This window comes from Maylandia zebra, linkage group LG22 (assembly GCF_041146795.1).
Source record: "Maylandia zebra isolate NMK-2024a linkage group LG22, Mzebra_GT3a, whole genome shotgun sequence".
NCBI classification, from domain to species: domain Eukaryota; kingdom Metazoa; phylum Chordata; class Actinopteri; order Cichliformes; family Cichlidae; genus Maylandia; species Maylandia zebra.
Genome location: NC_135187.1, coordinates 33,124,994 through 33,151,157, shown reverse-complemented (window position 1 = coordinate 33,151,157; position 26,164 = coordinate 33,124,994). Strand labels below are relative to the sequence as shown.

Here is a 26,164-nt window from a genome sequence, read left to right as displayed (position 1 = left end):
CTGAGCTTCGGGGCTCAGTCATTTGTTTGAAGGAATATTGAATGAAAATAAAGTCTGTTTAGTAAATGTAGGTCATACCATGTTTCATATTCTGTGCTATGAAATCATTCGCTTATTGGCTAATAAGTCATTGTCAATCACAAGTCACAAACCAAAGACTGTACGGTTGCCACGGTGCTACAAATGGGTTACTTTGTAGATAGCTCTTACCACCTTGTGAAACATGGAGTAATCTCTTTACACCATCACCTTAGGCCTCAGTTGCACAGGTCTATAGATGTGTCAGGAACAGCATGGGAAGGTCCTGGAAAGATCCCCGTTCTCCACCAGTTAGAGACTGGTTGCTGGCTGTCACTGAAATCTGTTACAAAGAGGATGCTACACCAAAAACCTTGTGACTGCTTTGGTCAATAGCAAATTGAGGCGCTTGATGACCTGTCTGCATATACTCACTAACAAAGAGGGAGAGAAACTTAAAGTACAAAACAGGAAACTTATTTTGACTTCAAAATCAAATTATGCCTTACAGCAGAAACCAGTTTCAAAAGGGGCAACTTTTACTTGGAAGGCAAATGGTCACTATAGACTGTGTACGTAGCACTTTTCAGGTTCACTACCACTTTGCAATTATTTAGTGTTTGCAGACATCTTCCACTCAATCCAGGCGTGACCTTTTCAACCAATTTCTCCCAGCAACCACTCGAAAACTCGCAGAAATCGAGGAATATTCATGTTTTCTTAGCAACTGGTGGTTGCAAACCGGTTCCTAGGCTTGTGTGACTCCGTCACTCACACTTAAATCAAATAGACAAACCCACACACAGACTGGCAGTTTTAAAATGTTTATTAAAAAATAAAATAGAAAAAAAATATTTACATAAAAATGTCAAAAAGAACAAAAAGAAAAAGAAAAAAAGAAAAGCTGGGCAGTGGTTCCCTCTGGCCACTGGTGTCCATTTCGAGGGTCACTGCTCACATGAATCAGCCAGGACACTGAGGGGCTGCCATCTTTCTCTGAACAGCAGCCACCAGTTTAAAATCCCTCATTGTATTGCAATGAAGAGGGGGGGTGTTAATATTACATTGCATCTACATGTACATGTGTATGGCAAAATCTCAGCGGTCCAAGTCAAGTATCCAACTCTCCTCGCTTCCTTTTCCGCCTCACTTTTAAAACCATCGGGAGAAGTCAGGACAATGTGGAAGAGCGCAACTGAAGCTTTGACCTAATTGTTTTGACCCTCTGGTGAGGAAAAAGGAACAAAGGAAAGTAGACAGGGTGAGTTGGCTACACCGGACCGCTGAGATGCACAATTCTTTATTCCATAGACTTCCTTGGATACTGCATGTCAGTCTTTGCTGTTAAGATTGCAGGCAACTCTAACAGAGCCAACAGCTTTCGATCCCCAATTTAATTTTTTTTGTCTCAAATCATTGCTGGTTCTGAGCTCTAGAAGCAAAACGCGGCTGTAAGAATCTCAGTTTGAAAGGGTAACTTCATTCCTCTTGTTATCAAATTACTATTGGCCTACAACTGCATGAAAGTCAGTGCTGAATGTTCAATTCTGATTATTACCCTACAGACGGAAAATTATCTATTAAAAAAAAAAAAAAAAAAATGTAATAGGGAATAATAGGGTGAGAGTGTATACGCCAGAAAACATCAAGAACTTCTCACCCTTTCCATTGGTCAATGATTTTGATTTTTCTGGTCAAATTTATTAAGTATGAAAGGAATTTGTAAGCTGGAGGTTATGATTAGCTCGTAATCAGCTCTGCCCTGTGACCTATCGGCCAAAACAGCAAACCTGCTGTGCAGTTCTGACCGACAGATCCGAGCTGCCATGGTTCAACAACAAAAAACAAAACAAAAAAAAAACCCAAAACAAAACAGTGCAACAGCAGTGAATGCGTGCAAGTAAGAAAAAGTCAGGAATTGTTGACGGACACTTTGGCCCTTTGCGAAGAGCACCTGCAGAGAGCAAGTCGCTCTGTGGGTGGCGCTCGTTCGTGAACGGTCGGGCGTACGATTACCAAAGAAAAAGAAAAATTCAACTGTGGTGGCGAGTCACGAGTCTTTCTCACACACGTTTCACTATGTCACACACTACACAGACTCAGACCCGACCACTGACATTAACATCCCCCTTGTTCCTTACATTTGACTGACAAGATGCAGAAATACTGGGTCTTAAACACATCATGGCCTTCATACAAACACAAGGGAGTTGTGGCACGGGTGGGGGTCAGGGGATGGGGGCTAGAGTTTACATGTGTTGGCTTGAGAAGTCTGACAGTCAGTAACATCACTCTAGTCCAACAAGCAGTGAGTGTTTTTTTTTTTTTGTTTTTTTTTTTTTTGGGATACATTTTTTTTTGCTTTTTTTGTCAATGGGAAAAAAATAACCCCAAAAATAAAATACAAGAATTGACACAATAATTAGAAGAATCCACTTGCATAGTAATAACACCGGCATGTGTAGTGTTTCTGGGCGAGTCACAGCCTTCGACAGCGTGTGTATTTGTGTGGCGCGGTGTGCTCACAGGAAAACGTGGTACACACACACATACACACCCCGAGTAAACACAAAGAAAGGCATTGCAAACAATTAGCGGAAGTACCTGGCAATCGAATACACACAAGATTCCTTAATGGAATCAAAATATAATTCCCTTCACTCAGGGTCCTTGGTTCAGGAAGAAACCCCCCACGCCCCCACCCTCGCTCCCTCCTCCTTTGTCCAGGACCACAAAAAAAGGAGAGAAACCTTATCGCTGAGCATCTAAAGTGTTGGTCTGCGCTAATTTACAGCTGCGGGCGAGAGCTGACCTCAGCCCTGGGATCAGATTTTCCACAGCCACGCCCCCTCTGACACAGCTCAGTGACTTTCTGCCCGCCATTCTTGATCTTCTAATTCAAGTCAGATAAGCTGTTGCCTTCGTGGCCCCCAATGCTCCTACAAAAAATATTAACAACAACAACAACTTTAAAAGAAAAAATGAACACAAAGCCTAAACAAAACAGGCTGAAAATCCTCCGGGCGGAGAGAGATATGGCCAAGACAAAGCTATCAGGCCAGCCTTCTTTTGCCAGCCTTCTCTCCCCAAACGACAAAATGAGACAACGACACATTCCCGTAAGAGACGCAAACAGATACGCGCAGTCACACAATCCTCAGGTGGCCACAAAACTTGAGCCTCTCCCTGTGCTTCAAGGATATCCCAGGGCAGAGTTTCATTCCCTCAACTTCCCCTCAGCATGCCTTAGAAAAACTGGAGCGAGGAACAAAACTTCCATAGGGAATTTTTTTCCCCCTTTTGTTGCCCACCTCGCCCATTTTCAGAAAACATGTGAAGAGAAATGATCAGAAATGCCAAGATGATGCTTTTCTGATACGGCTTCCCTTGAGCAGACCACATTTAAAGAGGAGAGAAGAAGAGGGGGGAGGGGTCATTTCAACCTGGGTCCATCTCAACCTGATGGAGAGATGCGCACACACACGCACACTTTAGAGATGCTGCCTGGGGAAAGGTTTCGTAAACAAAATTTAAAACTCTACAAAAATAAAATAACAGTATAAAAATGCCTTTACATATACACACACACGAAATTAAATAAGCTCTTACTTTAGTTTCAAAAAGAAAAATAACATTATTGCACAAAATGGAGAAAAAAACGTTTGTTTTTAAGTGTATTAACTGTAAAAAGGAAACCGTGGGCAGCTTGGCTGCAAGGGTCGAGATGAGGTCAAGTGAGCTTAGCAATACTGTCAATGCCAAGTTCCAAAAAAGTAAACCGACCTGAACGCAGAGAAGGAAGACACAATACTGAAAAAAAAATGGAATTAAAGTCATGCAAAAAAAAGAAAAGAAAAAGGGGAGGGAAGGTACAGAGAGGAGGAAGATGCAGAGCTGAGGGCTGCTGTTCCATGTTGAGGAGCCCTCGGAGTAAAAACTGCTGGTCTCTGGTCCTCTTGTCTGCCTGTCCATCCTCCTTCAAGACGAACGAAGAGCCACGGCATGCAGTCGGAGAGGAGACGGAGGAAACGGCGAGGAGAGGTTTCTATCTGCTCAGGCTAACCGGCAGGCTGTCCCTCTTCCTGCGTCGCCAAGTGTTGCGGTGATGCTGCGCGTATCCACGGTTAGCCATAACAGCGTTGTTGACCAGTGGCGGATTGTGGAAGCCCTTCCCGTTGAACTTGGCTCCGTTCTGAAGAGAGATGGAGACGAGAAGAAGACTGAGGGAAAAGGATCAAGGCTGTGATCCCAACAGATTTGTGTGCGGACTTGTCTTTGTGGTTGCTCTGTGTTTAAACATGAGCAAAACCACAACACAGAAATAAATGCACGCTGGAGCTAGAAGGCAGGAACCGATATACAAGCTGCCACTGCTGTGAAGAAGTCTTTGCCCCCTTCTTGGTTTCTTTTGTTTTGCATATTTGTCACATGCACATGATTCAGATCAAATAAATGTTTATATTAGACAGAAACATAATATTTGGCCCACTCTTCTTTCCAGGATTAAATTCAGACATATTGGAGGGTTTTCCACCATGACTGGCCTGTTTAAGGACACGCTAAAGCATCTCAATCAGACTGAAGTCTGGACTTAGACTAGTCCACTCCAAAACCATTAAAAAAAAAAAAAAAAAAAAAAACTGGTTATAACCCCAGTGTGTTTAAGCTTCAGAAGACAAACTGATGGTTGGACATTTTTCTGGATTTTCTAGAGTTCATGGTGCTCAGTTAAAACAAGTCATCCAGGTCCTGAAGCTGTAAAGCAGCTGCAGACCATCACACCATTAGCACCATCATGTTTTGATTGTTGCAATGATGATCTTTTCTATAACATTCTGTGTTAGTTCCACAGCTGATGTTTGATGGGCTCAAACTTTACAAAAAGTTAAACTTTTGTCTCGTCAGTCCACAGAATATTTTCAAAAATGTGGGACAAACGTTTTTGTTTTTTTAGTTGGCAGCGTTTGTTTTTCCTAAGGAACTCTTACTGAGGCAAGTAAGGCCAGCAGTTCTGTATTTGTTGTTCTGGGTTCTTTTGAGACCTCCTAGATGAGTTTTTGAGGCTCTTAGACTATTTTTTGGCACACCAGCCAATTCTGGAAAAGTTCATCAGTGTTTCAAGTTCTCTTCATTTGTCGACAGTTAATTGGCTGGATTCACAAAGCTTTGGAAATGTCTTTGTGACCTTTCCCAAAATAATAGACGGCAACGACTCCACGTTTCATCCTTTGAGTTTCTTTAGTTCACGGCATGATGATATGTTGCCTGTTAAGATCGTTTAGCCTACTTCACTTTGTTACACAGGATATGTTTTAAGTGATATCTTGATTCATCAGGTCGTGCAGTAATCAGACCTGAGTGTGGCTAGTGAAACTAAATTCATTTTTCCACATAATGTTAGGTAGGTTTGGATGGGTTTTTCCCCCTTAATACTCCGGTTATCTGAAACATTTAAGTGTGACAAATATGGGGGAAAAAACCCCAAAACAAAATAAAAAAACAAAACAAACAAACAAACAAACAAAAAAAAGCGCACAGTATTATTTGTGCTCTTCTTTGATTGAACGTTTCCAAACGATAAAGACTCACAGGATTGGACAGACGAGTCATTTCAATGCTGAAGTAAACTCTTCAGTTTTTACATTTCGCAGTCGGTTTTTTAAAGCACTCACCACTTTTTAAACGTCACCAAAACATATGAAAAGCCAGCTGCAGATTTTGTCATATTCCCTTTTAGATATATTATGCATGTGGTATGGAAAACTAATTTCCATAAATAGATGTCTGGCATTTGTATCAAAACCAAACCTCTTCATGGTGCATGCATTAGGAGGCGTGGCTCCCTCTGGGTAATGCAGCGGCCACATTGACCAATCATTACAATAAACAGCAGCGACCAATGCGGTGCATATGGGTGAAAGCTAGCTTGGTTTAGCATAAAGGCGGGCACAAGAAAATCACCAGTTTTTAAGCACTATCACAGCTGCAGCAATGTCATTAGTTATTGGAACGCAAATAGCAATTGAATTTTTTATGTAACCTGTACAGAATAATGACAGCATAAAATGAGAAATAACAAACGTGACATAGGATGAAGACGCTGAAGAGAGACAAGAAATGAAATGACAGAGTGGAAACCCTGTGTGGGAGACAAGGTTGTCTCAGTAGTGCATTTGAGTGTGGTTGTGGCATCCAGCGCCTACCTTATGTGTGTGGCTGGAGTGGGGACTGGGCGGAGGCTGGGGGCTGGAAGGGGCAGGGGCATGAGCATGGGCTGGGGGGTGCATGTGGAAGAAGGGGGGGAGCCCGGTGTCTATACACACCTGTCTGCCAGGCATGGAGTGCATTGCTAGACCACCGGGCAGTGAGACGCGAGCCTGGGGAAAGAGAGGCAGAATTTAAATTGGAAATCTAGTAGTTTAGTTTTTTTTAATCGAATACTGCAATAAAAATCTGCAAAAACCTGCACATTTTATGTCTTGTTCTCTACCCTACTGATTTAATATGCTTCATTTGTAGTCCAAATTTTAACCACCATATAATCCCATTTTACATGTAAAATTCAGGCTAATTCAGGCAATCACTGCTGCTTGTCGCCACGGCTGCGTGCCTACCTGGGAACCTGGAGGCATGAGCAGATGGTGTCCCCCCATGCCAGGTTTGCCGGTGCTCATGTTGAGGCCTGGAGTTAAAGCTAGGCCGAGTGGTGGGAAAGGCGGGTAAGCTGGCAGGGTTGGTGGAGGGAGGGGACATGGCAACGCTGAATCAGAGTCCTGATGGATCAAAGCAGAGGACATTGTTTAAAAAACAAAAAAAAACCAACAGATTTCCATCTGAATACTAGAATAAAATGACAGTAAATTAAGCTGTACTACCATGAGAAGGATAAGAGGCATGTAGTTATGTCATGTGTGTGGCAACATTATCCTTTTATGCTGGATGTCAAGTGCATAATCAGAAGAAACTGTTTGGTATTTTTCAAGAACTACATCAGAAATACAAGCAGCGTGTGCATTGTTACTCGTCCTGCATGGGGTTTCTTACGTTATCAGACCCAGACAGTGAGGACACTGATGAGGCGGACGAGTGCTGCTGGGGGCTGGAGATGGACATGGGAGAGTCCGCGCTGTGGGGTGACACCGAATCCCTTTGCTGCTCATCTGACCCAACACCACCTCCCAGCACACAGTTCTCTTGCTCCGACACAGGCTTTTTGGGAGGCGACACTAAAGAAATAGGATTAGTGGTAAGAATATATATCATGCTTTAAAAAAAAAAAAAAAAAAAGCTGATGCTTAATGAGACAATTTAATAGCATCAATGGGAAAACTGCATCTATTTTGTTTTGAAACCCAATGATTTGTACCTCTGTTGTCCGGTCGCACCAAATCTCTGCCCCCCCACTTCTTAACGATCCATTCCCTGTAGTCAATCACTTCCTTGGTCAACCTGATTATCCTCCCCAATGTGCTGCAGGGACAAGATAGAAACATTTAAATAAAAAAGCTCTTCTCTTATCTAAGGTGTCAGTATTACTTTTAAATAGCTTGGATTCTAACCTTTCACAGTCTTTGTTGGGATATGACTGTGCAAGCGGGGAGACAGCATGACTCAGGACAATGAAAGCATAATTAAACACCTCCTTGACTTGCATGGCACCGTAGGAACCCCTTCCCACGTCATTACCTACAAGGTGGAGGGGAAACAAGAGAGGAAAATTAAAAAAAAAGACCAATTTAACCGGTTTTAACCAAGTTTTACATTTTCTAAAATTGTTAGTGGCTGTTAGACTACTTGTTACTTAATTGCAAAATGTGCAAAGCATGACTGATCTTAAAATGTATTATTCAACACACAATGGACAGAGTATTGGAGTGAGCTATATAAAAATACATGTGATTAAAGTGCACTATGCAGCATTTTGTATAATACAAGCTTTAAAAAAATAAACCGTCAGTGAGTGAAATGCGAAATGGGATATTTGGGCCCTACACTAAATGCCTCAACGCTTTTCTTCAGCTTCCCTGCACCCCAATAAGCTAACGTTAGCCAAAGGAGAACACTAATCACTAAAGCCAGCAAATATCAGCTCTCAACACAAGACAAAACCGAAAATAGATGGCACTCTCCCCAAAGAGTCCACACTAGCTAGCTGCTTTAATGGGTATTTAGCAAATTGTCTAAATTAGCGAGTAGTATACTGTTAGCCAATGCTAACCAGAAAAAAAAAAAAAGCCCCTTCTGGCCAAATGCGTAGATGATTCAAGACAAGGACAAACTTGGGATAACATCAGCAGGGTATTTTCTTGACTGACTTTCATTTCATTTGGAGAATATAATTAGACTATAAGCTAGCTCTGTTCTGGCTAATGCTAGCATGCCTTCTAACACAGATATAAGCTAAGCTCCAACACTGTGAGCTATCCAGCTTAGTAACATAAGGCCAGTTAATACACTCCCTGGGCTGATCAGGATAGTGAATTAACATTTTATTTTCAAGCTACTTTATCATCTAACACTGCAAACTACTACCAGAGTAACATAGCATAGCTAAATTAAAGCCAACTGGCTAAGTGTAGCTTTCAATAGCAAAAATATCTTAAAGTATTCAAAAAGTTTTCCAAATGTTTGTATTTTATGTCTGTTTTACATATATACAGCATCTTTAAAAATCATTTTATTGTTTTAAACAAATCAATCCAGGTTTAAACCTTTACAGTACCGGTAATTGGTTTAAACATTTAGCTGCTGTGCCAGTCTTAAGACGAAGACCAAATGATACTAAAAATTAAAATTAAAAACATAGTATGACACACTGATGACCTCTCTTTGGATCATAAATGCCAACCTGAAAATGTAGCTTAAAGTCTTATTTGTTTAGAGACAGATGGTATTTCACACACACCTGGAAGTAGAGGGTCCTCTATGTAGAGCATGGATGGCCTGTATCCATTTGTCATGCCCTTCATAATCTCCTCTTTGGCTATGTATGCGCCTCCATTTTTAATGCGAATCCCTGTTTTCAAGTAGTTGAAATTACGGCCATACAACTCAAAGAACTCGATGAGTAACACTCCCAGGTTCTCACTGGGGTTGGTGGGATCGATACGAGGATGGAGCTGAAGAGAAAGGAAAGAGACTGGATTAGGGTGTATTTGAGACAACTGATTCACTAATAAAGATTCGATTTTATGTTGTCCTACAACAGCTAATAAACTACTTCTGCTTATGCCACTAGAAATACATACATACGCACACGATATTATCAAGCAGCACTACTACAACATAAGCCGCTTCAACTGTTGTGACATGACATCCCTGTACCTGTAGGAAACTGATGACCATGAGGATGAGACTGTAGGAGCTGATGCCCCCGGTGAAGACTTCGTTTAGATCCCTCTGCAGCAGAAACTGCTTCAGCACGAAGATCAGGTAAGGCAGCACTGGATACTTCTGAAAGCAAAATGCAGGGACAGATGTGGAATGAAAATGCCTGATTCAAACTATAGATTAAGTAAGAAAACACCAGAGCGCAGCATCTTAAGAGTAAACGCAGATAAAAACAAATTGACTTGGGCTCCAGCTACATAAATCACTCAGGAGAAAGAGGGTTTCTAATGAGATATATGTAGAACTGTGAGTCAGAAACGAGACTAGACTACATTATAAGTAAAGAGATGAAATGATGCGGCTGACTAGCACGTCAATCATTATCTCATTAAGGGTGTGAATCTTTGTCTAAAGAACAGCGTAATTCATGACTCAGGGACAGGCTGGTGCTTTGATCCAAAGCGACGGTGAACAACTTTGAACGTGACGCAGTTTAATCTTGTAAACTAACTCGATTCAGAAACCACCCAAAAAAAACAAAACACTTAGAACACAAGCCCAAACGAATCCAACAAATCAATAAGTCAACTTTAAATAAGAAGTGTCTTATATAATGCTTTTCCTTATATTCATCATAAATATTGTTAAAAATTTGGATGGTCAATTTTTTTATTTCCCGTTTTTGTTCTTGGCTTTGTATGATTTGAGTGATCCAAGTGATTTGATTTGAGAATAGCAGATATCCTTATACAGTCACTGCAGGCACACAGAGACGATTACTACTAGGGCTGCATGATTAATCGTTAGAGAAAAAAAAAAAAATCGCAATCTCGATTCATACTTATGTGCGATCTCATTTCCAAATGACAATGATTTAAAAGAAAAAAAAAAAAAGAAAAAAGGAAAAGAAAAAAAGACGACGACTGTACCGCATTTTTTGTTTTTATGTTTATTTGATGTATTTTGATGTAGGCTAGGCAGCGCCTGTATCACCTACGACAACTGAGGAAGTTCAGGGTCTCTCCAAAGATCCTCAGGATTTTCTATACAGGCGCTGTGGAGAGCATCCTCACACAGAACATGACATCGTGGTTCGGGAACAGCTGTGTGAAGGACCAAAAAGCTCTCCAGAGAGTGATCTGTACAGCAGAACGCTGCTGCAGGATTGCTCTCCCCCCGCTTCAGGACACCTACACCAGGAGATGCCGGACTAGAGCAGCGCAGATACTGAAGGACCCGTCCCATCCTGGCAACAAACTGTTCCAACTTCTGCAATCTGGTAGAAGGTTCCGCATCTTCCGGGCAAGGACAGAGAGACTCAAGAGGAGCTTCTATCCCCAAGCCATCCGTGCCCTAAACACACACATCTATAATTGACTGGGACAGGACTCTTCCAGACACTAAACCAAGGCACAATGTACATTTCAATTCCTTTAACTTTAAATATGTTTATATTGTCTATCCTGTAAAATAGTCAGATGTCTATTCATATTAATGTACAGAATTCACCTGCTTGCTGCTACTACTGCACATTCACCCAGTGTGTGTGTGTGTGTGTGTGTGTGTGTGTGTGTGTGTGTGTGTGTGTGTGTGTATATATATATATATATATATATATATCTCTTCCTCTACACACACACCCAATTTTTGCACATGTCGAGGAGCGTGTCAGGCTACATTTCACTGTGTGTTATACTTGTATAACTATGCATGTGACAAATAAAGAACCTTGATTTATTGTTTTTATGTTCAGTCTCAACTGTTACGAAGTTGATGTGCAGTTAATAAGTGCAATAAATATTTATACTGGAAAAGAGAATCGTGAGAAAATCGTGATCTCAATTCTAAGCCAAAAAAAAAAAAAAAAAAAAAATCGTGATTCTCATTTTATGCAAAATCGTGCAGCCCTAATTACTACTGAAAGTAATGTTTTATTAGCAAGTGAACGAAGCTAAATACAGAAACTTTCAGTCGTTCAATGTACGAATTGTTACAACCCCGACTTCCAACTGTCAAGCTGCCAACTGGGCCAAACTTTCTAAAAAGCTATCAATATGAGCTGCGTGTGATAATCCAGAGGGACCTGTTTTTTGATTTTCCAATTGAAAAGGCAGCACAAGCTCCTGGCAGAATGTGTGTATCTGTGCCAGTGGAGCAGCAGAGCGCTGTCAACTTTTCAAATATCCTTTTAAGGAGTAAGAACAAGACTGCGGGATGCACTGAGGCACCTGGCCACTAGGGGTGCAACGATACACAAAATTCCCGGTTCGGTTCGATATTTTTTCGATACAAAAAAAACAAAAAAAAAAAAACACACAACGTTCATGCCTTTTTAATTTGTCATTTATTAAATTTTCACGGCACATTCTGCACCACATCTCTGTGCGTTCATCATTTGTTTGAAGCCAGCTCACCTCCTGCAACTACTTTTCCGAGAATACGCTTTTGTGGTTCGGACTCCTCCTGACATTTCTTTGGAGGTGGAGGAACATCACAGTAATTGCTTAAAGGAGCTTCTTCGACATCTTTAAGAGTTCTAAACAAATGTCTGTCCTCCTCCTGAAAATCTTATGTACGCAAACACGCGTTGCAACTTCTTATCTTGTGCGCGTTTTTTATTTTGACAGCGAATGCGCACCTGCGGACCACTTATGTGCAGCCCTGGTTATTTAGCTCGTCATATTGCAGCCACAGAAATTCTTTTGTCCATGAAACCATAAAGCTGCACTTTCTTTTTGCCTTATAGTCTGATTTGTCATAACTTCTCCGTTTTGCGGTAAGCTTTTCTTTGGCTGTCACTTCTTCACCCTGACCTGTCTTATTTGGCTCAGCAGAACTAAAATATATATCTCCTGCTGCTTTTACACGCACACTCACATAAGCTCAGCGATTCTCTGCGCGATCAACCTCTCACATGTTTAAGCTTGATGCGGGAGATTTCACTTGTCATGTTTGCATAGTAAGCTAACGATTGATAAGACGACGTCAGAGGAATTGGTGCGCAAATTATCGTCACTCACCAATCAGTGCTGTCGCTCTCTATACACAGTTCGCGCGATTGCAAAGTGAAAGCAAAAAACAAGCGCAAATTCAAACGCGACTTCAATATGTCACATATTGACAGTGGCTCACCGATGCCAATGACATAATTACCCAGCTACATTTCTGAAAGAATGCAAAAGCATTGACATATATTTTTCCTTCCTACGATAGCCCGACGGGCAGGGCAGAGATAGATTTTGGTAGCGCGACAGAAAAAAAAATCGCTAGCCCCGGGACGTCGGGCTAGAGATTTTGCAAGCCCTGTATCTGATTGAGAAATCACTCATCTGTGGAAAAGAGAGTTTATTACAGAGAAATGGCTCTTTCCAAAATAAAAGCTATACTATACGCTTCTTCTGGGCTATATTCTCAGCAGCATATTAAACATATCAGGTCCCCATAAGGAGAATCATGTGCTAACGGCTGTCTAAATGACTCTGCTAAAGTTTGTAGCATGCGTGCTTGTTGTTTTTGTCTGCTTCCACTTGTCTTTGCACTAGGATGATGTCGGAGTAAATGTGCAGTCATATTCGTTGTGTTCCCACTAGTGCTTTCAGGTTAATCTCGTTAAAATGACCTTAACGCCACAACACGGCAAATCTCCGTTAACGAGCTACCCCTGATAGCCCCGTGCATGGGGCTAGACCGCCAACACATTAACGAGCTAACTGTGCTAACACACTAGTTCCCACCCATGTAATTAAGCATTGCGTGGCACATCCAACATACTGTTTTACTTTAGTCCATGACGCGCTTACCTTCAGGGTCATACGTCACATGAAAACCAAAATAGTTCCAAACGCCAGATCTGAATGAGGGCGGGGGAGGTTCAATTTGCCATGTTGCAAGGAGAGCTTAACTTCTGTCTTGCTAGCTTGCCCTGCGCTCAGTGAATCTGCGTTCGACTACTCCACCTAGGCTGCACTGTCGAGCGCAGATCCACTGAGCGCTCAACACAGACAGCATCGTCAGAAGGAAAGTTGATAAAATAAATGAAAAATTTTGTATTGTTCGATACATATGCGTACCAAACCGAAAGCACTGTATCGAACAGTTCAATATCGATACGAGTATCGTTGCACCCCTACTGGCCACCATGTGAAAATCAACTCTGAGGTGACCTTTCAATGACAAGACTGCACCAAGTCTGTCACACCCACATGTTCACAACATCAGCTCTCTGGGTTGGTGTAGTTTGTGGTTGTCAACAGCAGGCTTTCTCGCTGTGACGTGCATTCCCAGCGATCGCCGTTCCAACATGCAACCACGGCAGCAAACAAAAGCCCCAACAAAATCTGATAGCTCGCGGCAGCAGCGGCATCTGGAATTCCTTTCCCGCATTAGTTCCTAAAACTGTGACTAAAGTGGGCATGGATCAAACTCGAGCAGGAATTTCTGTGCGAAACTCACCTCTGCTGTGCAGATTTAGCAACAAGAGCTTCAGCAGGACACAGACTCTGACGGAGTTAAATGGGGGCTTGACGGAGCGATGTTGCTGGTTCTGTTCCAGCTTCACTTTGGACATGAGATGAGCCGGTACAAGATTGGAGTGAAGTAAAGAGTAATGGTTTAAACTGCTGGGTAAGCTATATTCAAAGAGGGAATTTCCACCTCACTGCAAGACAGCAATTATGTGACTCCTCCAGTGTTTTTTTTTTAATTCAAATATGAAAACATGACCTTTTCCTGCTCTCTTCCTCCATCTGAGTGTATTCCTTCTACTGTGCACTGTTGCCTTCTGGTCTAAGTCAACAAAGAAAGCAGTACCAGAACTACACATAGCCATGAAGTTTGACTTTAGACAACAAATTATAGGAAATAACTAAGTCTCCCCCTCTGTGCCTGGTACGATTTAACACATTGCTCATAAGTAAGCAGCAGCAATGCAAGTCCCCATGTTAAAAACAGCAAATAATATGCCTTGCTGTGAGCTAATTCATTTAGCTAACAACTTGTCAGTCCTTCACTACACCAAACATGGCCACTCCTAGCTCCATAAAGCCAGCGCCCACAACCAGGCAGCAGACTGGTGAAGTGTGTGAGTGGGGTAGTTATTTGTGCTACTGCAAAAATAGGAGAAACATCCACAGCCAGCAGCCAGCGAAGCCCTGTGAGAGTGCTTTAAGATGGAGGGGTGATCATCAAAGAAAGGTCAAACAGTTTCCAGTGACTTTCATGTGTTTTTGCTTCAGAATCCCAGCTCTGTCCGCAAATCACAAATGCATCTTCAACCAAAGCCGTTGATCTAATTTGCAGTTTTAGGGACAGTGATCTGGTTTAAACCAAAATGGCATGGGTTCTAACTTCATGCTTTGTCCAGCTCTCCGTCAAATTTGATGAAAAACGGCTTAGTTTTGTGTGTAATCTTTCTGACACACAAACATATATGAAGTAATACCCCGTCTGTATCGCCAACCATGTAAAATCTCCAGCGCTGAAGGCACCTCTCACCTTCATGTAGCCTTTAATGAAGCTTGCAGCCTTGACTCCAGTCTCTACGTTAAAACTGATGTCCACCTTGACGTCAGTCCTCTGGTCGGTCAGCTTGATGATTGGCACCTGAAAGATGAAGTGAAATGGCTCAACAAACACTACAGTCATGTCTTTCTGTAAAAACATGCTCACTGTGTCCTGGAACACAAAGAGGAAAAAAAGGAACAACTGTCCCAAATGACAAGCTTTTAGAAATAAAAGCTAATCCAAAAATGAAAACTCAGCCATTAACTACTTATTATCATGTCAGTCAAGAAGGCACTGAAGCCTGTGGTCGCTTGCCTGGTTGTGTGCACAGCCCACACGACGACTGTGCGGGCCACTGAGTTGCTGTTTTCAAATGTATCCCTGCAGGATAGGAGCTATAAACACCTCCAAAGTAGGTGCACACATTAGCCCGAGCTGCAGAGTGATGGCTTTGACACAATGAAGGGAAGTTGCTGTGGAACCGAAATGAGTCGATAAGTAAAGTATGACTGACCTCGGCTGAACAGATGACGGCAAGTTTTCATTTTGGGTGAACAAGAGCAGACAAAGTACGCACTTCAGCATTCGCATCATAGTGGTTTCCAAAAAACAGCAGACTATTAATCAATAAAGAAATTGACAGAAAGTCCACCACAACTCAGGAAATGTGTCACCTGTGAGGCAAACAGATGGACGACACTGACGGTGTCTCACAGGTTAAAGTGGACATTAAAGGGAATAAGTCAAAGCTTTATACTTCTGGGCACTGGAAGTGCACAAGAGCTTTTTGGTGGCAAATTTTGTTTGCCTGGATTTCTTCCAGCTCTCCTCTTGATTTCTCTTTACTGGAGCTACAAGCATTTATTAGTTAGTGTGAAGAACTATCATTTTATCATTAGGCCAAAGCAATCAATTACTATTTTATACACAGGGTGGAAATTTATCATGTAGTTCCTTACTGAGAAATAAGCAGTTTTTAATTTTGACATTTATGTTAATTTTCTGAATTGTCTTTATTAATCCGTCTGTTTCTGTAGAAACATTTCACAAGTTTCTTTTGTAGAAAATACTGAGCTATAAAGATACAGATGTCATGTAGAGCCCAGCTGATACAGCAGGTGATTTAACAATGTGACGTATTTGACAACTGATTTTTTTTGAGGCCCACAAAACAGATTTCCATCAAGTTTATTATGAGTTTCATTTATGTTTTCCATTTTCTTCAAATACTCTTTTATGCTACTCCGGACTCTGTTGCTAACCAGGAAATTGCAGATATCGTGTCAACAAACCATGCTTTTCATTTAGCAGCCACTGTGAATGGCAATACAGTAGGGCTGCTCGATTATGGCAAAAATGATAATCACGATTATTTTCACTGAAATTGAGATCACGATTATTTGACGATATTTATTTAACCCTTTAAGACCTACTATAGAACCAAGTCCACCAGAGCTTATATTATTTTTTATATTATTTCAAGTTGCTATACATCAATTCAACTGTTATAGCCCATATTTTAATAGTATGTATGCATTAAGTCCATAGTAATTACATAAATTGCAAAAAAGTGCAATAAACTACAAAAACAAATTGAAAATCGCTTTTGTTTTGTTTACATATATTTCTACTTGGAGAAATTTAAGAGGTTTATCCCTCAAAACTTTAAATACAATAAAGTTGCAAAAAATAGTTTCCCACCACAGGAAATTTATTTTGAGTGTCTTCATAGTTTTATTTTGGAGATACAGCAATTTTTATATACTGCAGGAAAAACAAAAAACAATCCTATGATGCAAATTTGCAAAGAAAACAGCATGTGCATCATTTCACTGTGGGAAGTGTTACGAACAGCTGATCGGATCGGCAAAGCGTGTTTCTGGAATATTATGTTTTTGTTCCTGCAAGCGCTTTTTATGCAATTTTTGTAAAGCTTTATGTGGAAGGAAACCGTGACCGAGGACAAGCTGATGGCATAAGATGTAAGTACAACTCCTCCGGTTTCATATGCAAAACAAATTATTGCGCTAGCTTACACGGTTCAGGTTCTACAGGGATTTAAAAATAGTTACGCAAAACGGAGCGTGCTGCTCTGACCGGCTTTAAAGGGTTAACAATGACTTTAAAATAATAATATAAAATAGTGTGCAACACCACTGAAGTTTTTTTTTTTTTTTTTTTTAAACTCTCTTTTCAACCAACAGCAGTCACTCTCCTCTCCAAATAACTTCTGCTTAGCTTTCCGAGCTTCCCTCGGGTCCTCTTAATCAGCGGTCTCCAACCTTTTTTGCGCCACGGACCGGTTTATGCCCGACAATATTTTCACGGACCGGCCTTTAAGGTGTCGCGGATAAATGAGGGAGGGGCTAATAATCGGCTCAGTCATTTTTAATGATCGTTGAAAGCCCAGATCGTAATCGTGATTAAAATTCGATTAATTGAGCAGCCCTACAATACAGTTAGATTTGCAAGTCGCCAATCTATGGTCCAACAATAAATCAGTGCGACTCGACTAGCTAACAGGTATCCAACTAAACCTATGGGATAGTTTGGACTAATATATTAGAAAGCATTTTTCACCGTCAAGTGTTAGTTTTTCTTTGTTTTGTTTTTTTTTAAGAAATACCAGCCAATAACTCGTTAGTCTTCTCAACCAGCTGCAATAAAGGATCAGTTGCTGGCCGCTATGAACGCAGAAAATAGCCAATATTGGCTGATAGTATTGTCCCACCAATAAATCAGCTGTGCTCCAGTGTGATGGCCCAAATGCAATGACATGCTATAGGTGCACACAGGCACAGAGTGGAGAAGCACGACCTGCTTGTCTCTACTTACTGTAGCCTTGTCCAGCACTTTAATGGAGTTAGGGTCGGCAACTTCATGCTTGCGAAGAGCTTGTTCAAGCTCTTGCAGTGGCGGGCGCTCCCACTTCCCAGTCACCATCAGGTCAATATCACTAAGGGCAAAAAACATACATGAACTAATTTAAACAAACATTAGTCCTAAAATTTAAATGACCTCGCAGCAAAACAAATCAGGAACAAAATTAAGTTGGCTATTTAAAAACTGAATAAATTTAAATCCTGCTCTTACCTTGTTGGAAGGTACAGCCCTGTGCTGAAGCTGCCATATATTTGGACCTGGTAAAACATGGTTACAGAAGTGTGAAAATGACCGAAATCACTGTCATTCATGGCATACAAGCTGACGTGTTACAGCTCTTCACATCACATTTTAACCATAAAGGGCTTGGCAACTTGCAACAACTACACTTCTAGCTCATTTGCGGTGGTGCTGTATATATCCAGTTCAAATGTTTGCAAACGACCAGGACTTAGGCATTTCCGGCTCCCTACTTCAGAGACTGTAAACACTGCCAAGTTAAGTACGCTGCCAAATTAAGTACACAATAGCAAAGAACAAAAATGCTGTGCTTGAGGGCTGCAAGTGAATGCTCTCCAAAGGAAGCGGAGTCATTTCCTTTTCCGTCAAGGCAAAAGCACCACGACAGGCCAGGGTAAATACATGGAAATGAAAAGGGAGGCTGGGACAATCTGAGGCTTGATCCATTTACCTGACAATGTGGCTCACAGCAGAAGTGGTGAAGACTGGCAGCCAACAAATCACTGCTGCGCGTGTTTTACATGATTAAGCAACGAGAGAGGCGGTGCATCAACCGCGCCTCGCTGTACTCTTCTCAACCAGCTGCAAGATCCTCCATCACCATTTCTACACCTCTCAAGTGCGAGTACAGACACTAATTTTTCTGTTTTAAAGAGTGTCTCATAACTGCTTTCCAGTTAGTTAATTATGTTCTCATTCCTTCTAAGGAAACTACAAAACAGTGGTAGTATGAGGTCAGTTTTTGTTGGGTCTGACACATAGTACTTTTGTTAAAGAGGAACAGTTTGGTCAAAAGTGTGAGTAAGAGATCGATGCCAATCTCACGTCTGTCTGTTATTTAGAAAATTAAAACTAGGAGTCTGTTTGTTAGCTTGCGGTTTAACAGGAGGAGGGGTGACATGTGCCAGACTGAAACTTGGACGTGCACACCTACGGTCCTGTGACGCTGCCAGGTAATTAAGTCACTAAACCTGGCCAAAAAACATCCGAGCTGACTAATCTCTCACGCCCAATCACACTTCCTGATCGCAATAACTGATGTCATCTCTTGTCCAGTGATATTTCAAATGTCATATTAATACATTTTGTCTTTATAGTTTTTGAAATGTTTGTGCCTAATTTAAGCTCATTTTTAAGGGTTGTAGCCTAATGAAATTATTCAGTCAAAAATAAATAGTTTTTAAAAAGCACTAGCCGAATTTTCAAAATTTAAGCATGTTCCTTTAAATAATAAAATCATTGAATTAAAATGTACAGCTGTTAAAGGAGGGTGTAGTGAGAGCAAGGCTGGTATGCATAGATGTGCACAGTTAAAAAACAAACAGTTGGTGCTCCACCTGCTGTGGATCCAGGTTAGTTTCAAAGACTGCCAGCTGCGGCCCAAAAAGATCAAAGGTAGCGTCTTTTTCCCAGACAGAGAAAGAAAAAATAAAATAATAATTATTTAAAAAAAAAAAAAAAAAAAAAAAAAAGGGGGGGGGGGGAGAGACACTGTACTGTATTGAAACATTTGATAGTTTCAGCTATGATTTAGGAACACTGACAGGATATCAGTGAAGTCTCTGATTTATGCTGATCCAAACAAACATGTGTGCGTGTGCATGCGTAACATACATCAACAGTAGGCCACAGCTCCTTGATGACCACCTCTATCCGGTTCACCACCTCCTTCCTCATAGCTGCCTCCTCCGGCCGAGGAGATATGTATTTGTAGAAATCCATCACCTCTTCGTGGAGTCTGGACAAAAGGACAAATAAGGGTTAAGTACAAGAATGAACTAAAAATAATCCAACTACGTGGTCACTGCTCTGGAAAGGTTCACACTGCTACTGCCGATGTATACATGTACTAACAAAGCTCATGATTACATGGACACTGCAAACTGAGAAACACTGCAACAGCATAATCGATGCCACAAGCAGATCTCAAGGTGTAATGAATATGCACCTCAGCCTGGTAGTGTTACAGCACTAATGAAAGCTTCCCTAATGAAAATGAACTTCGACTTGCAAGAGTGTCACAGGGTTCAAAACCTTCAGGAAGTGGCTTCTCATTTTAGCAGGTACTGATCGTCATGTTCAGTGTTTAATATGACAAATGCGGCAGGTGGCGGATTGTATCAGCTGTTGCTAATGAACCTCAACTCTACAAGTGATTGATGACAGCCCCCACCCCCCAAAAAAGCATCACTCTGTAACATCCCGGTAAAACCAGATCACGAGTAATGCTTCTTCTCTGCACCACAGTGTCATTTGAGAAAGCGCATTATCCCAAATAAGCTGCCATGTAAGGGGACTTATACTCAGTTCCAGCTTTGTATTCTTATTCTCAGACTCCAGATTAGCTTTTCACAATTCACACATCAATATAATCCTTAATCATCTTACACTGGTCCCCAGTTCATGCTCTGTCTGAAGGGTGAACAGAAGGTTTGAACAGCAGGTGGGAGGGCTGGGAGATGACCATATTGGGGATATCTGCTCTCACTGACATCATAGAGAGCCAGGAGTAGAAAAAAAATAGTGTGTTTAAAACCATCTGAGCCCAAGCTTTCAGGTCACAGAGGTACATAAACTGACCTCAAACTTTGTTTAACGTTTCTATCATTGAAGCATTACATATGTGAGACAATGAGAAAAGAATTTTAGGTCTCCAAGTATTTTCAGACAGTAAGTTTTATATTATATTGTTAAAGTGATTAAAATGGGTAATATTCCAGTGGAGTAAGAGTTACATTTAACAGTTGCATATTATGTTCTTTGGACATCTAGGCAAATTTTATTTGAAATCGCTGACGGCACATTAGACTAGCATGGGCCCACTTTAAATTAGGAATCCATTAGCTAGCAGTGACCCTGTTGACTGATATCAACATACTGGAAAATAAAATGCCATTAACCAGTGTCGCTGGCCCATATGCATCAGCTGTGGTGCTGTGCGATACTGCAAATTTTGTTATGATCCAATACCGAGGAAATGCAGCCATATTGCAGACACTGATACGTTTAGTGCATCAAACGGCTTATGCAGTGGAGAACACTGTGTCATGACTTATGAGATTAATTATCAATAATTTGTAAACTGAACATTTTAATTTTTCATAGTGGATGTTTGAGATTTTTGAGGGGGTTTCTTACATTTCCCCCAAAAGTAAAACGTTAACACAGTTCAGTGGGCTACATACTGAACTCGGAGAATACAAACAAACGATCAATCCTATTCCGCTAGTATCAATCCAATACCAGTGTTGGGGTTGGGTCATTTAGACTGATCTGACCACCTGTAATTGGCTGTGTCGCAAAAATTTTAAGATTCCTTCTTTTAAATAAAAAAACTAAAAAAAAAAAAAAGCTGCGTAGATGTTACTTTGTTATTTTATTGATCTGTTGTCATTTCAAAATCATTGCATCCCTGTTTCAGATCATAGTAATAACAAACTTCAAACAGTCTTATTTTGAACTGGTGCCCTCGTTTGATCAAGAAGCTACAGCTGTTATTTCAGCATATCAAACAGATTTCTTGGGAAAATGGAGATAAATATTGGATTTGACTGGAAGATTCCCAATACTGTGATAATGGAAAACTCAATTAGGAAATCTGGTCTAATTGTGAAGTCTGAAAATGCATAAATATATTTTGAAATTGCAACTTTGTAAAACCACGTTACTAAACCTGCCTGCTTCAGTAACAGTCAAACTGAAATAATTTGATATATTTGGTTTTTGTTAAAAAGACAAAACATAAGTTTTTCTATGCCTTTATGAGAAGTCTCTTAGATCAGTACCAATTTAACCATCATAGATTCGGCTAACTGTAGCCCTGCCCCATATTGTAACCACCAGGCCAAAAATAAGCCTGAACTAAAGTGGTCAACGTGCAGAGGAGCTATGCTTTGCAGAATACTCATCTTCACTGAATACATTTGGCTTACGGAAAGACAACGGCACAACACACACCTGAGGTTTTGAGTGGAAATTGACCAAGGTTTAAGCTACTGGAGGGCCAGAGTAGGCCTGGGAGTCTCCCAGGCCCGTTGTTGATATGGATTTGTGTTTGACAGCAGGGCACACATAATGTACAGATTTCTGACCAGTTAAATGCCTTCGAACAGAGGAAGTCTGTTTGACCCATTCATTTTTTTTTTCCTAGGAATGCATGCCACGATGCCAGTGTGAAATACAGAACAAGGGGGGACTGTCACAATCAATTACCAGAGCCCTGAAGAAAATGCACTCAGCCCCATGGGCCCACTCCTTGGTGAAAACTCTGTCAGCAAACCAGTCAGTCCAGCATGTATCCATGCTAACCGTCCAACGATTACACTCCACACAGCCCACAGTTAGAATAATAGCTATTACCAGAGCCATCCCTGACAAGCAATCTTACAGTAAACACTCAAAGCTTACAACTTTACTCCACCACAACATACAAGTATTTTTATGTTCACACTGTTCCAGTTTGTAGTGAAACTCCCTCTCTGTGCAGAACTTTAAAGGGCACCCCTGAAGGTAAACCAAAGCAACACTAGTCGGCACACAAGCTGAAACTTGTGTCAGAAAACTTGTAGAACCACGAATTACAAGATGAAATTCACTGTGGTTTCAGAAGAAAACATTCATTAACAACTTCAAATTTCTCAGCTCACTTAGATTTCACTGCAATTGGGAAACTCTGCATCACGCATGTGGAACTGCTTTCGTGACAAACACTGTTTCGTTGTTACAGAAGAGTCCCAGATGGGTGCAAGCAGCCATTACAAATATCACAAATTCCTGCAACACATTCAGAAATTCTTTGCTCATTTGTTTCAGGAGGGCTTCGGTTAGTGCTCAGTTATACTTGAAAATCAAAAGCTATTCAGTTAGTGTTTTTATTACACCAACAATGCAGATATTGCAAATTTAAACAACCCTTATTTACCATTTATAGACATTAATTTTAGGTGAACTCAATACTAAGAAAATATAGCTAATCTGTGGCTAAAGCGAGTTCCTGGAAACTGATTTTAATCATACTTCAGTACTCTGGGATCCACCCTGTATGTTATGTCATATTGGCAGATCTCTGCAAATAGGGAGTGCACCCAAATTAACTTGGGCACAAAGGTAATTAATTCTGAACTAAAGCACGTACCTTGCACATAACTAGTCCTTTCCCCCACAAATTGTATCGAATTATGTTTAAAACAGTCAATATTGAGAATTAATCTCGCAGGTTTCACCTCCCACGCTCACTGTCAGATTGCCAGATTACTTTTCGGATTCACCACAGCAGATTGCTAACAGGTTAAGTGCAGTTGTCCATATCGTTCAAATTAAGCTGGTTTCAACCTCGTCAACAAAAAAAATGTTGTAAATAGATTATCATATTTAATTTCTAGTTCTGTGTAATTACATTTCACTGGAGGAATAAAAAGGTTGTAATTCTGTTTTAAACAGTTTTTCCCGTTAAGTCCAGCCTGCATAGGAAACCGTTGGGTAAATTAGCTTTAGGCTCCTCGTTTAGGCTAACTAACGGACTACATTTAAAAGCAGCGTATCCGGTCGGCACCTTCTAAATAAATAAACCATTAAGAAAATCTACTCAAACTCGCTTCACGCCAACACATTATTCAACACTTCAGAATACATTTTATTGCTTTACTTAATAGTTGGGCTCGACAGCTTGTTGGAATTATCGTGTTCGGTAACGGCCCAGTTTAACCTTCTGAATACCAAATCACGGCACTTCCGGTCTTTTTCTGGCCGTCTGCGGCTGCCTTTACGCAGCTGTAACGGTTAGCTAATCAGCCAACGGCAAGAAGAAAAATGTCCAGCTTACTCTCCAGTACTCAGTGTACCGCCATAATCCAACTGCATTGCAAAACAAGAGTATAATATATAACTATACTGTTTATATTGCCAAACAGACGACAGCGTCAGGAGACGTTTGTCAACTTATTACAGCTTATTTCACCACAAATCAGCGATGCGGTTAAGTCACTCACCCGAGTACCCCTGGGCTGTACTCCCTCGTCTTCCAGGGCGTGCAAGTGCTCGCATAATTGCCATTAGTGCAGTTAGAAATCGAATAATTCATCCCATAAGTGCTCGCCTTGTTGTCACTTTTCCTTCGGCCCGGGTGGTGACTGTGTGGTTGATTAATAGGTACAGAGGGGTGAACCTGATGCTGGTTCACGCAAATCTGCTGTAACTTGAAAGCCTGGTGCTCCTGCGGGTGACGGTGATGGTAAAGGTTGACATTATTGTCCATGCTGTCTCTCAAGTTGAAGAGCAGGTTGGCACCCCCGACGTTATTATTAATACTCCCCGTAACATTTCTATCCATAGTCCTCTCGAGTGAGCAGCTGGAGGGGGGACTGTCCGTCCCGGATTCCTGCGAAGACGACGAGGCAGATCCCGTTTTATGGGACGCAGTTTTCCCCTCACCTGGCTCGCTGATGTTCGACGGGGTTAAAGAGTTGTGTACGTTCCCGTTGGACAGTGCTCTCCCCAGCGGAGGAATCGCATTGCCGTTACCGCTACTACTGTGTGCAGCGCCGTTCGTGATGCTACGATGGCTGCTGCCGTTGCTCAGGCTTCCTGTAACGTTACCGTTGCTGCTGCAGATGCTCTTGCTCGAAGCCACGGCGGTCGCCACATTTTTTAAAACCGCGTAATTCACACACTGGTTGTGGTTTTGATTGTGGAGCTGCTGCTGAGCGGAGAGAGTCCGTACTCCCTGAGAGGTCTCCCAGACGTGCATCCATAAGGCGTTCGCAGGTCCTTTCTGTTCGGGCTGAATCCAAGCTACCCTCGGATCCATTCAACTTCTTTCTCTGGTAACCCCCCCGACAAGTCCCTAACACTTCCGAGCCCGTGATGAACCTGCGCCGCTTCTCGGACCTTTCAAAGGTCGCTACGCTGTCCGGGGTTACGAGAACAGACACGTTTGAACATTAAACCGAATTAGGACCATTGATAAAGTGGCCCCCTTTTACACCGCTAGCTCGAAAATTTGCTAGCCGATTCCTACGGGAATTCAATATGGCGTATGCTCTTCAAAATCCACACGCATGCGTCCTACCAGGGATTTCTTAAATGATTACTGCGCCCCCCCCTCCCCCCACTCCTTTATCGCTCCTCAGCCGGGAGACTGATGATTTGAGGGGATAAATATTAGAATTTTTATTTGATAAATAATTCACTGGACAACAAATGAGGTACACGGTAAACGTCGATAATGAATAAAATGACCTGGGGTCTTTCTATTTTTTTATTTTTTAAATAAAGCAGGGCCTGGCAGTCCGCAGATCCTTGTGCGCTCAGTTTCAACTTCCCCGCTTTCACCAGTGGGTGGAGGAATGGATGGGTGGGTTCAGAGGGGATCCCCATCAACACGAGGCCGGACAGAAGCTTATTGTTGCACAAATGATTGACTATTAACGTCCTGGACACGAATGCATGTCTTGAAATATTCACAGATTAAAGAGAAATCAGATATATAGATTTCCCCAATTTATATGTTATATACTCATTAGACTAGAGTTCGGGGACATTAACAGATTTGGCCCTGCAGAATACCTGACCTTTTCCGTGGGTGATCTAGCTATGGATCCGCAGCTTGCTCTGAAAGACAAAAACTGGAACCATGTAACTTTTAAGGAAAGTATAATTTACTTCAAAAGAAGATCAGGCCATGAGACTGTCGGCATCCCAAACACTTGCTCGAGGCCACAAACTCTGGCCCTTGAAATGCTGCTCACATACACACAGCAGTAAGCCTACACTGCAGTGCAAACACAGACTGTATATAAGGACATAGAGGCTTTTCATACGATCTAAGTACAACAACACAGTAACATGGTCCCCCCCCGTCTAAGCTTAAAAGGGCCTCCTTTTCCCCCGTTTATTATTTCAGATGCACACTGCGGACCTGGATTCCAAATGTTCATTTTGAAGTGAAGCACAGCAGGTGGTGTTCATCATCCCAGTATCTCAGTACTGCCCAGGCCCCACCGGTAACAGCAATTTCCCAAGCCATTAAACACTACGGTGAAGGAGTGGCAGGCAGGATAACCAGCACCTTCTGGGATGTGTATGTATTTCTTTTTAAAGAGTATCTTGCATAATGCCTGCCCCCAACCTCTGCTACTCACGTGCAGCATGTGACATAGCCAAAGAAACTCCCCCCTAGAGCAAACTATGTGTC

At 41.6% G+C, this 26,164-nt stretch overlaps 1 protein-coding gene across 2 annotated transcripts; it reads right to left on the bottom strand.

The window, feature by feature from the left end:
• Nucleotides 1-826: 826 nt before the first annotated feature.
• tent4a (terminal nucleotidyltransferase 4A) lies at nucleotides 827-25,029 on the bottom strand. 2 transcript variants are annotated; one of them, XM_004563652.4, is made up of 13 exons: nucleotides 23,961-25,029; nucleotides 19,588-19,711; nucleotides 17,944-17,990; nucleotides 17,686-17,806; nucleotides 14,842-14,949; nucleotides 9,343-9,471; nucleotides 8,924-9,137; nucleotides 7,578-7,704; nucleotides 7,385-7,488; nucleotides 7,063-7,244; nucleotides 6,633-6,791; nucleotides 6,222-6,395; nucleotides 827-4,210 (listed from the first exon to the last, which is right to left on the bottom strand). In XM_004563652.4, the coding sequence occupies exons 1-13, from the start codon at nucleotides 24,776-24,778 to the stop codon at nucleotides 4,064-4,066; spliced, it is 2,454 nt and encodes an 817-aa protein (XP_004563709.3). In that variant the 5' UTR covers nucleotides 24,779-25,029; the 3' UTR covers nucleotides 827-4,063. The 2 variants fall into 2 exon arrangements, with proteins under 2 accessions (XP_004563709.3, XP_004563710.3); XM_004563653.4 differs by having other exon boundaries at nucleotides 6,342-6,395.
• Between the last annotated feature and the right edge of the window lie 1,135 nt (nucleotides 25,030-26,164).